The 15,856-nt window shown below is 65.1% G+C and overlaps 1 protein-coding gene across 1 annotated transcript; it reads right to left on the reverse strand.

The window, feature by feature from the left end:
* Positions 1-851: 851 nt before the first annotated feature.
* Positions 852-7,517, reverse strand: EPS8L3 (EPS8 like 3). The gene is made up of 19 exons (XM_059831006.1): positions 7,477-7,517; positions 7,295-7,368; positions 7,149-7,213; positions 6,877-7,032; positions 5,428-5,577; positions 5,270-5,346; positions 3,172-3,308; positions 2,996-3,069; positions 2,794-2,905; positions 2,638-2,702; positions 2,363-2,478; positions 2,115-2,303; positions 1,936-2,017; positions 1,805-1,842; positions 1,616-1,712; positions 1,363-1,488; positions 1,184-1,263; positions 938-1,091; positions 852-869 (listed from the first exon to the last, which is right to left on the reverse strand). Exons 1-19 carry the CDS (start codon positions 7,515-7,517, stop codon positions 852-854), a joined length of 1,851 nt encoding a protein of 616 aa, XP_059686989.1.
* Between the last annotated feature and the right edge of the window lie 8,339 nt (positions 7,518-15,856).

Raw genomic sequence — 15,856 nt, forward strand, 5'->3', positions numbered from 1 at the left:
GTGGCTGTGGGGGGCTGGTGGGCCCCAACGGGCATTGCCGCCGCCCTGAACCCCCCCCCTTGGCTTGGCTGGGGTTTGGGGGGGCACGAGCTCAGCCCTGTGCTGTCCTGGGCCCCCCCCCTCGCTCCCCTGGGAGCCCTGGGCCCCCTCATTAGTGCATTCCTGCTGGCTAACGAGGCAGCGCTGACAAAGGCGGAGGGGGGGCTTGGTGCCCTGCCACCCCCCCGCGGCGCAGAGCTGGGTGGGCTGGGGACAGCCCTGTCCCCTGGGCCCCTCCTGGCTGTCGCCTCCTGGGCACGGGGCGGGGGGGGGGGGTGCAGCCTGGGATGGGGACCCAGCGGTGTCCCTTGGGTGCTGCTGGACAGGTTCCTGCTGGGGGGTGGCACGCCGTGTCCCCCTCCCTGCCCCACCCAGGTGGCCCAGGGGTGACACGGAGATGGGGTGCCCCCCCCTCCGCAGACCCGGGTGCTGTCACTCTTTATTTTCCGCAGCAGTAGCTTTACATATGGTGGGGTGCACACCCATTTCACGGTGCCCGCCCCCCCCCGGGGGGGGGCTGCCTGCCCCCCACATTGCTGCAGGGGGTCCGGTGGCACATCTTCGCAAGGGAGGGGGTCCCCAAGAGCCCTCCGGTGTGGCGGGGGGGTGGTCCCAGCAGCCGTGTGTCATCAGTGGCTTTGGGGGACACACATCCCCTACCCCCCCCCCCCCCCCAAGTGGCTCTTCATCTTGGGGGGTCAGGAGGGGTGGGGGTCAGCCCCCCCCTGCCCCTGCAGTGCCTGGCGTGCTGCATCCTGGGGGGCACACGGTGGGGACAGTGGGGGACACGGTGCCAGTGTGGCCTCGGCTGCTCAATCCCTGGGGCCCATCTGCAGAGAAGGGGAAGGGAGAAGGGTTGGGGGGGGGTGGTGGGGGAGCCCCTGGGTGGGGAGGGGGCGCGAGGCTGGGGGTCCCTCACCCCCAGGGATGTCCTGACGGAGGAGAGCTTGAAGAGGACTCGTCGCCACTCCTCGGGGCAGACGGCCCGCAGCTCCGCCGGGTTCATCTGCAGAAGCTGGTGCCCCGTCAGCACCCCCAGGCACCGCACCGTGCTGCGGCCGGACAGACAGACAGTAAGGGGTGAGCTGGGTATGGCCCCCCCAAATGGAGCCACACATGTTGGGGGGCTCAAGGGTCCACCTACATCCGCGAGAAGCCCTTGTCCTTCAGCCAGGCTGTCACCTCCGCCGGTGAGGAGTCGGGGTGCAGGTTGGGGGGGCTGTCCTGAAGTGGGGGACAAGGGGAGGGGGTAGTGGGGTGGCCCCTTGCCACCCCCTCCTGGTGGTGGGGGGGTGGGGGGGGCAGGGGAGAGGGGACACCCACCTGGCTGGGGCTGTGCCACCCCCTGCCATACCCCTGCCCCAGGGGCTCCAGGACGTTGCTGGGGACGTAGCCCTTCTCCCCCCGGCCGTCCTGCACCAGCCACCACTTCTTCCGCTGGTCCAGGACCTAGGGTGGGTGGTGGCAAGGGGGGGCAGCACCCTGCTGTCACCCCCTTCCAGGACCCCCAGCAGGCAGGGTGGGGATCCCCGCTCCATCCTCCCCACCCCCGAGGGGGACCCCCTTTTTTTTCTACCTGCAGTATGTCCCCCATCCTGACGCTCAGCTCCTGGGGGTTCCTGCCCTGGAACTCGTACAGGGCTCGCACCAGCTCCTGGGCAGGGAAGGGGGCCCTGGAGATATGGGGGGGGGGGGCATGAGCATCCAGCCGGGGGCCGGATCCTGCCCCAGCCCTCAGCATCCATGGGGCAGCGGGATCACTTACGCTTGGCCGGGGTTGTCCCTCCAGCCGGTGGCCGGCGACTGTGTTGGGAGCAGAGGGTGTGGCGGATGGTGAGAGAGAGTTGGGGAAACTGAGGCAGACGGCGGGACATCCTGGCCCACTCCATGTTGTACCTGCTCCATCGGAGGGGGCAGCCACCCGTCCGAGAAGACGGGGATGTAGCGGGGCACCAGCTCACCGTTGGGGTACTCTGCCCTGCAACGGGTGGGGAGAAAGCCGAGGTGGGTGATGTGACCCCCGCCACGCCCCAGGCTGGACCCCCCCCTTGGTGCTGGGGGGGGCCGGACCCCACCTGGTCTTGTTCCAGGCGATGCCGAGGCTCTTCCAGGTGCTGTAGTCACCCTGGTGTAGGGTCTTCTCCAGCAGCTCCACCGCCTCCGGCACCAGCAGCGGTGCCTCCACCGCCCGGGCCAGGCTGGGGTTGGGGCAGTGGTCCAGGACCTGCTCCGGGTGGGCGGTGATGGAGCAGCACCCCCCATATCTGCCCCCCAGGATGGGGCGGGGTGTGGGGGGGTGAGGACCGCTCCCCACCCTGCTCACCCCTGGGTGGGGGATTGGGACCTGATTTTGGGGGCACTCACGAAGGAGAGGGCCGTGAAGATGAGATGCAGCAGCTCGGAGGGATCCGGCTCCCGCACGTGCCAGTGGGTCTTTCCCTGCGTGGAGGGGAGAATGGGTGTCCCCACACAGCCCCCCCCATCCCCACGCAGCCCCCCCGGCCCCACGCAGCCCCCCCAGCCCAGCAGAGGAGCGGGCAGGGACGTTCCGGGGATGCCCACCAGCCACTGGACCGCATCCAGCCCAACGGGACCTACCATGAGGTTGAGGGCGTATTTCACCTTCTGGAAGAAGTCCGTGTAGTCACCCTGGGTGGGCAGACCTGGGTGGGCAGAGAGGGGGGGCTGGCACCGGGATGGCCCCCCCCCCAGCCCCTCGCCAGCCCCCCCAGGGGCACAGCCCTCCCTCACCACCTTTGTTCTTCTTCTTCCTCTTCTTCAGGTTGGCGGTGTTGACCAAGCCCAGGGCTGTCTTCAGCCGGACCACGAAGAGGTCCAGGTCGCTCAGCACGTGGTTGAGGACCTCCTGCGGGAGCAGGATGGGTCCCGGTGGGTGCCGGCGGGGAGGGCTGGGGTGTCCCCATCTGAGGTGGGGTGGATGTGGGATGGGACTTACAACATCTCGGTCCACGTTGGACATGACTTGGCCCGGGGGGTTGGTCCATGGCATCTGCTGGGTGTCCGGCAAGCCTGGTGACAGCAGAGGGTCTCAGCTCTGCTCCCCGTCACCCCGCTCCCACCCCCTGCTCCTGGGGAAACTGAGGCACGCTGCAAACCCCACCCGAGACTTACTGTAGTGCGAGGAGGGCAGCCCATGCCGGGGGGGCCCGGGGAAGTCGGGCTCGGGGGTCTCTGCCCACCGCTCCGGGGCCGCGGAGGGACCCTGCGCGTACGGGGGGACCAGGCTCGGCGGCATGTCCAGGTTGCTCCTGGGCAAAGAGGGGTGGGGAGGGGGGAGCTGAGGGGGGGCTGAGGCTGGGGATGGGGTACGGGGGGGCATGTGTGTCTGCGTCCGTGGGTATGGGGTGGGAGGGGGGTCTGAGCCCATGGATGGGGTATGGGGGGGCTGTGTCCATGGGTATGGGGCAGGAGGGGGGTCTGAGCCCATGGATGGGGTATGGGGGCCTGTGCCCATGGGTGTGGGGTGGGAGGGGGGTCTGAGCCCATGGATGGGGTATGGGGGCCTGTGCCCATGGGTGTGGGGTGGGAGGGGGGTCTGAGCCCATGGATGGGGTATGGGGGGGTCTGTGCCCATAGGTATGGGGCAGGAGGGGGGTCTGAGCCCATGGATGGGGTATGGGGGGGCTGTGCCCGTAGGTATGCGGTAGGAGGGGGGTCTGAGCCCATGGATGGGGTATGGGGGGGGTCTGTGCCCGTGGGTGTGGGGTAGGAGGGGGGTCTGAGCCCATGGATGGGGTATGGGGGGGGTCTGTGCCCGTGGGTGTGGGGTAGGAGGGGGGTCTGAGCCCATGGATGGGGTATGGGGGTGCTGTGCCCATGGGTTGAGGGGAGACTGAGCCCAGGGGTGGGGTACAGGTGTGGGAGGGGGTATAGGGGGGGTCTGAGCCCATGGATAGGGTATGGGGGGGCTGTGCCCATAGGTATGGGGTAGGAGGGGGGTCTGAGCCCATGGATGGGGTATGGGGGGGCTGTGCCCGTGGGTATGGGGCAGGAGGGGGGTCTGAGCCCATGGATGGGGTATGGGGGCCTGTGCCCATGGGTGTGGGGTGGGAGGGGGGTCTGAGCCCATGGATGGGGTATGGGGGCCTGTGCCCGTGGGTGTGGGGTAGGAGGGGGGTCTGAGCCCATGGATGGGGTATGGGGGGGCTGTGCCCGTGGGTGTGGGGTAGGAGGGGGGTCTGAGCCCATGGATGGGGTATGGGGGGGCTGTGCCCGTGGGTGTGGGGTAGGAGGGGGGTCTGAGCCCATGGATGGGGTATGGGGGGGCTGTGCCTGTGGGTATGGGGTAGGAGGAGGGTCTGAGCCCATGGATAGGGTATGGGGGGGTCTGTGCCCGTGGGTGTGGGGTAGGAGGGGGGTCTGAGCCCATGGATGGGGTATGGGGGGGTCTGTGCCCATAGGTATGGGGCAGGAGGGGGGTCTGAGCCCATGGATGGGGTATGGGGGGGCTGTGCCCGTAGGTATGCGGTAGGAGGGGGGTCTGAGCCCATGGATGGGGTATGGGGGGGGTCTGTGCCCGTGGGTGTGGGGTAGGAGGGGGGTCTGAGCCCATGGATGGGGTATGGGGGGGGTCTGTGCCCGTGGGTGTGGGGTAGGAGGGGGGTCTGAGCCCATGGATGGGGTATGGGGGTGCTGTGCCCATGGGTTGAGGGGAGACTGAGCCCAGGGGTGGGGTACAGGTGTGGGAGGGGGTATAGGGGGGGTCTGAGCCCATGGATAGGGTATGGGGGGGCTGTGCCCATAGGTATGGGGTAGGAGGGGGGTCTGAGCCCATGGATGGGGTATGGGGGGTCTGTGCCCATAGGTATGGGGCAGGAGGGGGGTCTGAGCCCATGGATGGGGTATGGGGGGGCTGTGCCCATGGGTATGGGATAGGAGGGGGGTCTGAGCCCATGGATGGGGTATGGGGGGGCTGTGCCCATGGGTATGGGGCAGGAGGGGGCTGAGCCCGTGGTAGGGGGTAGGAGAGGGGCTGACCAGGAGCTGGGGCACTGGGGCAAAAAGGGGGGTCCGTCCCCCCACCCAAGGAAGGGGGGGGATCTCCACCATGAGGCAGGAGGGGGGCTGTGCCCACAGGGAGGGACTCTGGGGGCAGCGTGGGCTTATCCCCCACCCGCAGGGAGACCCCCCCACAACTTGGGGGGGGAAACTTGGGGGACCAGGCCTGGCTGTCCCCAGGGAGGGGGCGAAGAACCACGTACCCCCTTACCTATGCCCGTGCTGACTCCTCTGCTCCTCCTTCCACTGCTTCACCAGCTTCTCCAGGCTGCTCTTCAGCGTCTCTGCCTGGCACAGACCCACCAGCATCAACCCCCCCTGTCCCGGGGTGCTGCCCCCCAACACCCCTCGCCCACCCTCGGGGCTCACCCCCAGATGGTCGCACTGGAAGAGCAGGACGCTGCTCCCCGGGGGGCTCCGCTCCTGCACGCTGATGGCCAACACCGAGTTGTAGCCGCAGACGTCCAGTGCGGCCGAGCACCCCTGAACGCTGCCCAGGGGGTAAGACTCCAGCTCCTCCTGGCCGGGGGGGAAACGGGGTGCTCAGCCCCCCCAGAATGGCTAGTAGGGGTAAAGGGCTAGGGGGGTGCAAGGGTTAGAGGGGGACTAGGGCATGGGGGGGTTGTAGGGTTGTGGGGGTTGAAGGGTTAATGGGGGTGGTGGGGTTGTGGGGGGGCATAGCCAGGGGATCACCAGGCTTTTGGGGGTCCTGAGTCTGGGGGGGTGGCAGGGGTAGGGCTGTGGGTGCCAGGCTGTAGGGATGCAAGGGTTGGGAGTAGCAGGGATAACGGGGTGCCAGGCTGTAGGGATGCAAGGGTTGGGAGTAGCAGGGATAACGGGGTGCCGGTGTTATAGGGGTGCAAGGGTTGGGGAGTAGGAGGGTAATGGGGCGCCGGTGTTATAGGGGCGCAAGGGTTAGGGGGTAGCAGGGTAACGGGGTGCCGGTGTTATAGGGGTGCAAGGGTTGGGGAGTAGGAGGGTAATGGGGCGCCGGTGTTATAGGGGTGCAAGGGTTGGGGGTAGCAGGGATAACGGGGTGCCGGTGTTATAGGGGTGCAAGGGTTGGGGGGTAGCAGGGTAATGGGGCGCCGGTGTTATAGGGGCGCGAGGGTTAGGGGGTAGCAGGGTAATGGGGCGCCGGTGTTATAGGGGTGCAAGGGTTGGGGGTAGCAGGGATAACGGGGTGCCGGTGTTATAGGGGTGCAAGGGTTGGGGAGTAGGAGGGTAACGGGGCGCCAGTGTTATAGGGGCACAAGGGTTGGGGGGTGGCAGGGGTAACGGGGTGCCGGTGTTATAGGGGTGCAAGGGTTGGGGGGTGGCAGGGGTAACGGGGCGCCAGTGTTATAGGGGTGCAAGGGTTGCGGTCGGTGCCAGGGCCAACGGGGTGTCAGGCCTGTAGGTGTGCAAAGGTGTGGGGGGGGTACGAGGATTATGGGGGTGCTATTGCTGGGGGAGTCCTGGATTTGTGGGGGTTTTGGGTCCAGGGCGGGTGTCATAGACCAGGGTGGTGCTATGGCCGGGGGGTGCTGGGGTTAGGGGTGCAGGGTGGGTGCCAGGGCTGGGGGGGTGCTGAAAGGCTGATGTGCATGCTGGGGTCGAGGGGGGGTACCAGGATTAATGGGGTGCCATGGCTGGAGTGCATGTCAGGACCAAGAGGGGTGCCAGGGCTGAGGGGGGGAGATGCAGGGTTTTTGGGGGTGCCAGGGCTGCGGGGGATGCCACAGCTGGGGGAACACCAGATTTATGGGGGTGCTGGGTCCAGAATGGGTGCCATGGCCAAGCTGGGTGCCAGGCTTTGGGGGGTGCCATGGGGGGTACCTTGCTCTCCACATCCCTCAGCACCAATTCCTGGTCCTTGACTTGCAGGATGAGATCCTGCCCCCAGACCCGTCCCTGGGCCTCCAGCACCTTCAGGTGCGCCAGGCAGTCATCGGTGCTACGGATGTCCCTCTCCAGGCGCACCGTGAGCAGGTGCTGGGGGGGACACAGCACCGGGTGTCACCGGGTGCCCTGTTGCCACCCCACGCTCTGCAAACCAGGGGCATCCTGGCAAGGTTGGGGGGCTTGGGGCAGTTTTGGGGGTCTCCTACCTCGACGTGGTGCTGGAAATGGCTCTGGGGATTGAGCAGGGTCTGGCCGTAGTCCTTGCGCTGGTCTGCGGGGACATGTGGGGTCAGGGGACAGGGACAGGTTGGGGACAAGAGCAGGGGGGTTTTGGGGTGCAGCCCTCACTCACTGTAGATGCTTTTCCCACTGGGGCGGGCAAAGCTGTTGGACCGTCGGAGCGCAGAGCTGTCATCGTATTCGTTGCTGGATGGACGGACAGACGGACCTTCGTGCCTGCAGCATGGTCCCCTCTCCCCACCCAGCCCTCGGGGGTCCCCAAGGTGGGGACACCCCACCCCGCTGGGTACTCACCGGGATGGGGGGTTGCTCCAGCGGCCGAAGGGTTCTCCCATCTTGCCGGGGTCAGCGAGGGCAGCTCGATCCTGCTTACAGGGTCCTGGGCTGGGCACGGTCCCCGCGTCACCCCCCGTGTGTCCCCAACCACCTGGGCCCCCTCCCATGCCATCCACCCTCCCCGGGACGGTGGCATTGCCCCGCTCCCCAGCAGGACCCCCCTGCCCACCCATCCCCAACCATCCTGCCCCATCCCAGCCCCACAGCGTTCACCCAGCGGCTGGAACCAACTCTCCCCATGTCACTAGATGGGGTCCCTGTCCTGGGGGACACCCGGGGTTCCCCCGCTCACCCCAATCCCGGTGCCGCTGGCTCCGCTGCCCAGGCTGGAATTGCGCAGGGCAGGGTGGCGCGGGTGGGGTCAAGGGCTTGACGTCGGCACCGCACCCACCTGCTCTTTGCCCGATGGCGTCTGCTTCAAGGCGGGGAGGGGGGGGACAGGGAGGGGACACAACCACCTGGCACAGCTGCCACCACCCCGCTCACCCTGGGGTGCACACCCTGCAACAGGGCTTGCTCGCCTCGGGGGCACCCAGGTGGGACTGCAGCCCAGAGTGCGCAGGGTGCCCCCCACCCCAAGGCCAGCCTGGCCCCCCCAGGGCTGACCCTAGGTGACACCCCACATGGGCAGCACCCAACCCTCTCTCCCACAGACCTCTGTGCCTGCGCCCGGCGGGTAACCCCGGGCTCGCCCCGAAACTTGGTCGCCGTCGGAAAAACCCTTCCAGGGTGGTTTGTGCCAAGGAAGGATCCGGATCCAGCGTGAGGGTCCGTGACTTGGGTTAAAGCTGGTGGCAGCGGGGTCACCGTCCCCAGTGCTGGGGGGTCACCGCTGCCTCCTGCCCCTGGGTGCTCAGCCCTGCTCCATCCCGCGGGGTCCCTTTTGCAGGATCCGTCCCGCGGCACCCCCAGAAGTGTCGGGGAGAGCTCTGGCCCCGTCTGTCCCCCCTGGCCTGGGGACACTGGGTGGCCGCGGTGTGGTTGGTGCTGGCCGGGGTTGTGTCTGTGGGACAGAGGGACACGCTGGCCCTCATCCCCCGGCGCAGCGAGGTGGGATTTGGGTTCATTTTGAGCCTTTTGACTTCTCTGGACTGATCCTGATGCAGCTGGGGGGGCAATGGGTCAGCTGTGCTGTGGTCACCGTGTCCCTAAGGGCATCGCTGGCTGTGTGGGGTCCCATCCGTGCCCCTGCCCCCCCAGCCCCGCAGGCTGTCACATCCCGGCTGACCCTCTCTCTCCATTTTCTTTCCAGGTTTTTGGGCCAAACCAGTCCCACCATGGAGGGACCCCGTCATCCTGCACCCCAGGGCGTCGCACGGAGCAGGCGGTGACACCCCTGTGGCAGTGCTTGGGGACCGTCGGTGGACAGGTACAAGCAGAGCTGAGGGGTCAAGGCGGGATGGGGGGCGGGGGGGGGGGGGGGGGGCTGGGAATGGCCCCCAGGGAGCGCGGAGGGAGTGCACGTGTCGTGCCTCAGTTTCCCCATTTCAGGCAGGGGGTGATGCAGTCCCCACCTTCGCCACCAGGGGGCAGCACGTCCCCATGTCACCCCTGTCCCCAGGTGTGTGACACCCCCCCCAGATGTGCAGCCTCCCCCATATATAGGCCCCCAGATGTGCAGGGTCCCAGATGTGCCCGGTGCCACCCCAGGTCCCGCTGGCACTGCCAGTCCCACCAGGGTCCCTGGTGCTGGGGACATTTGGGTGACACTTCTCGGGGTGGGGACACAAGCAGCCACCTTCTCTGTGGCATCACGGTCCCTGTGGGAGGTTTGGGGTTACAGCCCCCCAATAGCTCAGCACCCCCCCCCCCCCAGTAGTTATACTGCTGTGGAAGGGAATTGGGGGGTGTCCCCTGACATGGTCCCCCTGTCCCCTCCTCCTTAGGGACCTGGCCCTGCCTGGAGGGGAGCGCTTGGGGGGAGGTTTGGGGAGCAAAGCCGGGGGGGGGGTCTCTTGGGACATGGGCCAAAATGTCCCCCCATAATTCCGCCCCCCCCCGCGCCCTGTCCTGCTCTGGGGAGGATTTAAATGGCATTTGGGGTCCATTTGGGACCGTGGGGGCTGGCTGGCTGGAGGGTGCTCGTCCCCACGCTGCTCCCCAGTTCACCCAGTGCCACCAGCTGGGCAGCGCTGGGCCACACCGGGGCACGGTGCCACCACGGCACCTCTCCCCAGCTCTCCTTCCCTCCGCAGCACCTCACGGGGAGCCAGTCCACCCAGCACCCCTTACTGGGAGCCACGGGGAGCGGGTAACCGGGGTGCCACAGGCTCCCCGCACCGCCCCGGGGCTCCCGGACGCCTGGGTCCTTCCCGGTGACAGTCCCCAGCACCGGGGTGGCCTCGAAGGCGTGACGAGCTGCGAGGGGGAAGCAAAGTCCCTGCGATGAGGACAACCAACCCCATCGGACACTCGTTAACCGGGGATGCTGGTGGCACCCGCTCAGGCCCTAATTGTGCACCCCAGGGTGTCCTCGACCACTCCAAGCTCCCCCTGCACCCAAACCACGTCCCAAGGGCTGAACCAAGGCACCCCGATACCCCGTGCCCCAGCCCTGCCGCAGGCTCAGCCGTGCCTCAGTTTCCCCAGCTGCATCCCGCTGCCTCTCCGGGCTTGGCCACGGCGCGGGGGCTACGTCAGGCTGGAGGAATCCAGCTCCTTCCCCGGCTCTTTACGGCACTCGTGGGTGTGTGGGGGCCTTGATCCCCTCCCCTGGCAGCACCCACCGCACCGGGAGGACCGTGGTGGCCCATCCATGTCCATCCCTCCGCAGGGACAGGGTGCCCGCCCCACCCCTTCCCAGCTCCTCCCAGTCACCCCACTGGGTAAGCTGGGAATGGCGCCAGCTGCAGAAATATTATAAAACCCCCATTTTTTTGGTTTTTTCCCCTCGATTCCCAGCCAGAGGTGACACCGCCCTGCGCAGCCCCAGCCCCACCGTGCCCCCCCAGGTTCGGGAAGTCCCCAGGGGCCACCAAGCCCCTTGGAAAGACCCGGGAAGGGGCTCGGAGGCTTCTCCCACCCTTTTGTCATTTCAGGTTTAGAAACTCTTGGTGTCAAAATGTGTTAAATCAGTGAGTTAGCCCTAAAACACAGCTGTTCTGGAGAGGAAAACGGCCCTATCCTGCACCCCCTTTTCTGCCCTGTAAAGGTGCTGGGTGGGGGGACACCCACACCCGCCAAGGGGACAGTGCTGGGGACGCAGCCTGATGCTCCGCACCGGCCATCAGCCACCCACCCTGTCCCCACTGGGGATGCAGGATCGGGCCCTACCCCAGAGGCAACATGGGGTTGGTGCAGATTTGGGGGTACCCAGGCAGAGGGGGACTGAGGGACCACCAATTCCTGGAATTAACAGTGACACATCGCTCCCGGCCAGGTGCCACCGGGGTCACGGTGCCGGAAAGCAGCTGTGGCTCCGGCTTCTGGGTGCCGGCCAGCGGCACTAACCACCGGCCAGCCGGGATCCGTCCCCACGTCACGGAGGCGAAGCATGGGGCAGACCGCGGTGTACCCGGACCTGCCACCTAATTGCTGGGGACCAGCTGCTCCCCATCATTTTGGGGACGCATGGGGATAGTTTAACCCCTTGGGGGCTGGGAAACTGTGTCGGATTGTTCTCCCCGGGCTGGAGGAATGGCACGGCATGGCACGGCACATGGAGTCGAGATGTCCCTCTCAGTGATGCCCAAATCCACAAGTCCTGTGGGGTCCATGGGGTCTCCTTGGTGGTGACAGTGACAAGCCGATGTCCCAACCATCACGGCACCCGGGCTCGGATGCTGTTTTGGGGTGACATGGTGGGACAGATGGAGGGATGCTCGGTGATGCCGTGCTGTCACCCTGCGTCCTGCTTGTGGTGTCCCCGGCCACAGTCACCCCACTGCCCTGTCCCTCCCTGTGGTTTTAGACCCGTCTCCACTCAACGAGCGGAGCCGGAGCCGGAGCGGGGGGAGTCCCAGGTGGGTGCTTGGCCGCGGGGTGCCTGGGGGATGCTCCTGCAGGCGCTGGGCTGGGGTCACATCCTGCCAAGGGGCTTAGGCACTCACCCCATGGACACCGCAGGAAGGCATCACGGAGTGGGTGCAGCACCGAGAGCCACTGTGGGGTCTCTGTCACCCTGCTGGGTCCCTTTGCTGTGGGGGCTCGCTGGGGGCTGCGTCTTCCCCTCCGCCATCCCCGGAGGTTGCAGCTCGGTGCCGCCACCAAACCCCTCGCTTTCCCGGGAATACCCTTGGGGTCACCCCAAGGGAGAGGCTGAGCCCCAGCCCTGAGCCCGGTGCTGGGAGCTCCGTGGCCGTGGGGCGTCCTGGCCCTCGTTGCTCTGGGTTATCCCGGTTTTGCCAGTGTGCTGCTGAATCCCGTCTCTTCGGAGGAATGGGAGGAGATCTCTGGGGCTTTTCCAGCCCGTGGGCTTTCCAAAAATCCCTCCAGCAACATCCTCGAAGGCTTTTCACAAGCAGCACCCCAGAAGCAAGCCTCCTCCTCTGCTTTTTAACCTGCTGCTGATTTTTTTTCCCCCTCTCTCGTTTCTGGAGGGTGATGGAGAAGGTGCTGGTGAGGGGGTGACGCGCTGGGGGTTACGAGGGCAGCAGGCGCCCATGCCCAGCTCAGCCGGGGATGCCCACGGCTGGTGGCTCCCGGCTGAGCTGCAGGGACCTGGCTGGAGACCGGTGACCTTCACACCTTGAGTTTTTTTTTCCTTTGATGAGGCTGAAATGGAAAAGAGCAGCGAGGGAGCTGCACGTGCTGCAGAGCGTCGGGGATGCAAGCATCACTTGGGTCCCCCCAAATCCTCAGCCATCATCCCCGGCCCACGGACAGGGCAGGAGCCCCGTGAAGGTGCAGATGGCCACATAAAAAGCTTTCTTACCTCCAGAGAAGCAGCTGGACCCATGGCTTTGGCCGCACACCTGCAAAAAGCATCTTGCTTTTGGGGTGAAGAGGGAAATCCGGTGTCCCCGCGGCCACCCCTGCGTGTGCGGGACCCATCCTGCTTCGCTCCCCACCGTCTCTCATCCCGGCAGCACCCACACGCTGGCAGCTATGCTCCGGGGATTTCCAGAGGTGGTGGGGGCCGAAAGGGCACTGGCAACACATGGGTTTAATTAGAGGTGACGAGGGCACGCAAACGAGCAGGTCACAGCCCGTTCCGGGGTGGCCGAGCTGCTGGAAATCCCTGGAGGCTTTGGAGGTGCTTCTCGGTGTTTCCCATGCTCCGGGCGCCGGGGGAAGGATGGGTTTTGGGGTAAGCACCGGCTGGGAGATGCGGCTGGGAGTGGGAGAGGGTAGGGAGGTGGGTCACGGAGGTCAGACCTCCAAAATCATCCCTGCCCGTGGACGTGTCCCTCTCCGGGCTGGGGAATGGGTCCCTGATGCGCAGGGAAGCCCGAGCAGCCCGGGGACCCCAGCGAGCCCAAGGAGAGCTTGGAAAGGGGTTTATTCTGCTCTGGTTTTGGCATTTGGGGTGAATTCCCCCATGGGAAGAGCTGGTGTCTCCGTTGCCCCGGTGCTGCCCCTCCATCCTGCTTCCCACCCCAGCCCTCCTCATCGTCACTGCCCAAACTGGGGGTGAACCTAACCCAAAAGCTTCCCAGAGCAGCACCCTCCCTAGCAGCAGGATCTGGCCCTTGGAAGTTTCCTCCTCCCCCTAAAACCCCACAAATTCAGGGATGAGCAGAGCTTGGCCACCAAATCCCTCATCCTGGGGGCCTGGGGGACCTGACTGGGTCTCGACCCGGCAGCAGAAGGAGCTCGGCAAAGCCCGGGAGCCCCAACTCTTCCCTTGAAGAAAATGAGCTGAGCTTCTCGCCTGGACGGAGCAGCCGGAGCCGATCGGGGACCCAAACCCATCACCGTCGGCCGAGGCAGCCTGGCTGTGAGATTTGCCTTTAGCTATCAAGCCTGGGGCCACGACAGGGTCGAGTGGCGCAACCGATGGCGTTTCCAGGGAAAACACATTTTCACCGGCATCTTCCCAGGGAGGGTGATGAAGGTGGTGAATGAGGCGGCGCAGGGCTGACGGCAGCACATGATGCTGAACTGGTCGCGGTGCGGAGGGCGCAGCCAAAAAAGGCTGCGAGCGGGTGATGCTGTGGCGGGTTGTGATAAGCGGTTCCCTTCCCGAGGTGATGTGCTGCTGAGTCAACTCCTAAAGAGACCTCGTGGGTGGTGGGGTTGATTTGGGAGCCACCCGTGAGGTTCCCGGCGGGGGACAGGCGAGGAGCGTGCCGCCGAGCACGGGTTCGTGGTGTCTTGCTTGATGGAGAAGCTCCGGAGGAAATTGTGAAAGGGCGACGAGATGCCATCTGCGTGGGGCGGTGGGAGACGCGGCGTGAGGTGGGTGGGGAAAGCCCAAGGCAAGAGGTTCCCAGGGCATCGGATGGGGTGCGTTCCTCCTCAGACGTCATCGGCTGCGTCCTCAATGCGTCTTAGGTCCTTCCTCCCCGTGGCGGGGGGAGCTGGGTAAAAGGTGGTTGCAAAAGGGCGCAGAGCTGGAAAGAGGGGAATTGGAGCAGAATTGCTCCACCGCGAAGGGTTTTAAGCAAAACCCCAACTCCTGCTCCTGCCATCAGGTGGCATGTCCCCACTTGCCCACGCTCCCCGGTCCCACGAGAGACACGGGGCTGGAGCCTGGGTGCCCCAAGTCCCCCAGCGCCATTTCCAGACCGACACAGTTGGGGCTTGCTGGGGCACAAACAACTGGTTTTTCCACCAAAAGGCAACTCTTTCCTGCCAGCAAATGTTGTTCCATCAATAAATAATCGGAATGGAAAGTGTTTGACCACCCCTATTGTTTGGCTCCCATGGGAAGCTGGCCGGGGAGGAGAAACTGTTGGCTTGCCCATCCTATTCAACCCAGTGCAGCTTCTGCTGGACACCAGGAGGGACGGGTGCCTGGGTGACATGAGCGCCCAAGACCGTTTGCCGGCCAGCAAGGGGTTGATCAGGTCCTAAAATTGCTCTGTGTAAGCTTTTGGAGAAGAGTATCCAAATCTCTGAAGGCTTGGACACTCACTCACTCTTTTTTTGGCATGACTCCGGTCTCTTCCTATCTACAAGCCCCAGGCAGCATCTTCAGCGTGAATCCAACCAAAAGCCTTTTTCTCCTGGTTTGGAAGGTGTCCGACGGCCGTGCCACCGATGGACACGGCAAAGGGAAGGGAATAGCAAACCCAGGTGATTCACTGATGGTTTTGAAAATAACTCATCCCTACGAGTCCCCAGGTCCCTCGTCAGCAAGGGCTGGAGAAGCCAGCGGGGCTGGGGCGAGGAGCTACAAGGCAAAGGGGCTCTGTGGGTGATTTTTTGCCATCTGAGCATCTCCCAGTGCTTAATTCAGCCTCCAAAAAGGCTTTTAAGGGACAGGCAAGAGATGAAGGCCAAGGTCCATGAAGCTGGGAGATGGCTGATGCCTCCTGAGATGCCTCCAGCAGCTTCCTGAGGTCACAGAGCGAACTGTGTCATTGCTCATACGGGATGTAGATGGTCCTGGAGGGATGTGGTGGGTCTGAGCTGGTGCCTGCAGATTTAGACCTTCCCGGTCTTCACTGGTCTGGTTGGAGACACCTTGGCCAAAGCTGGTCTATGGGACAGGAGGGAGCTGAGTGTCTCTGAGCCATCTCAGGGTCTGACAGATGGAGATGTCAACAGAGGAGCTGCGGTTCGGCTCCCTCCCAGTGAGGGCTGGAGCGGCGGTGCAGGATGCTCATGGGATCCTTCAGAGGAGGCCACGGAGAAGGGCTGAACCCGGGGCGGCAGCCGGGATGGTTCCGGCTCGTAGACACCCCGGCTTATGAAAAGGGACCTTCTGGCTCCAGATGCTGAAATCAGGCAATTGCTTGAAAATGTCAGCTTGCCTTTAAATAAAATAAAATCGTAACAAAGCAGCATGCTTCTGGCTTTCAGGGTGGTGCAAACCCAGACATCAAGAGCAGACTGCAAAGACCCGGGGCCATGGGCAGTCTGGAGCAGAGGGAGAGGAAAGCCCTGCTCCGCGGCGGCTCGGACCCTGCAAGGAATGCCCCGTACAACACCGTCCTCGCCGTCGCCCTCGCAGCTAGGTTTTTTTGGCTGTTTATTTTGGTTATTTATAACTTTCCCCCTTTTGTTTTTAATTTTCAAGCAGCATCTCGTTGCTCTGGGGAGGACCCGGCCCCGGCACGTAGGAAGCGGCTGCTTCTCAGAGCAGCAGAAATGGGGATTGCAGGTCCCGGGGGACCCACCGCGGTGCACAGCACAGGGCTCTGCACCCACCAGCACCCAAGGGTGAGCCCACGCCAGGAGAAGGGGGCTCGGGAAGATGCATTTGAGATGGAGCCTGGTTCACCGGAGGGGT

This window comes from Gavia stellata, chromosome 30 (genome assembly GCF_030936135.1).
Source record: "Gavia stellata isolate bGavSte3 chromosome 30, bGavSte3.hap2, whole genome shotgun sequence".
Lineage (NCBI taxonomy): Eukaryota > Metazoa > Chordata > Aves > Gaviiformes > Gaviidae > Gavia > Gavia stellata.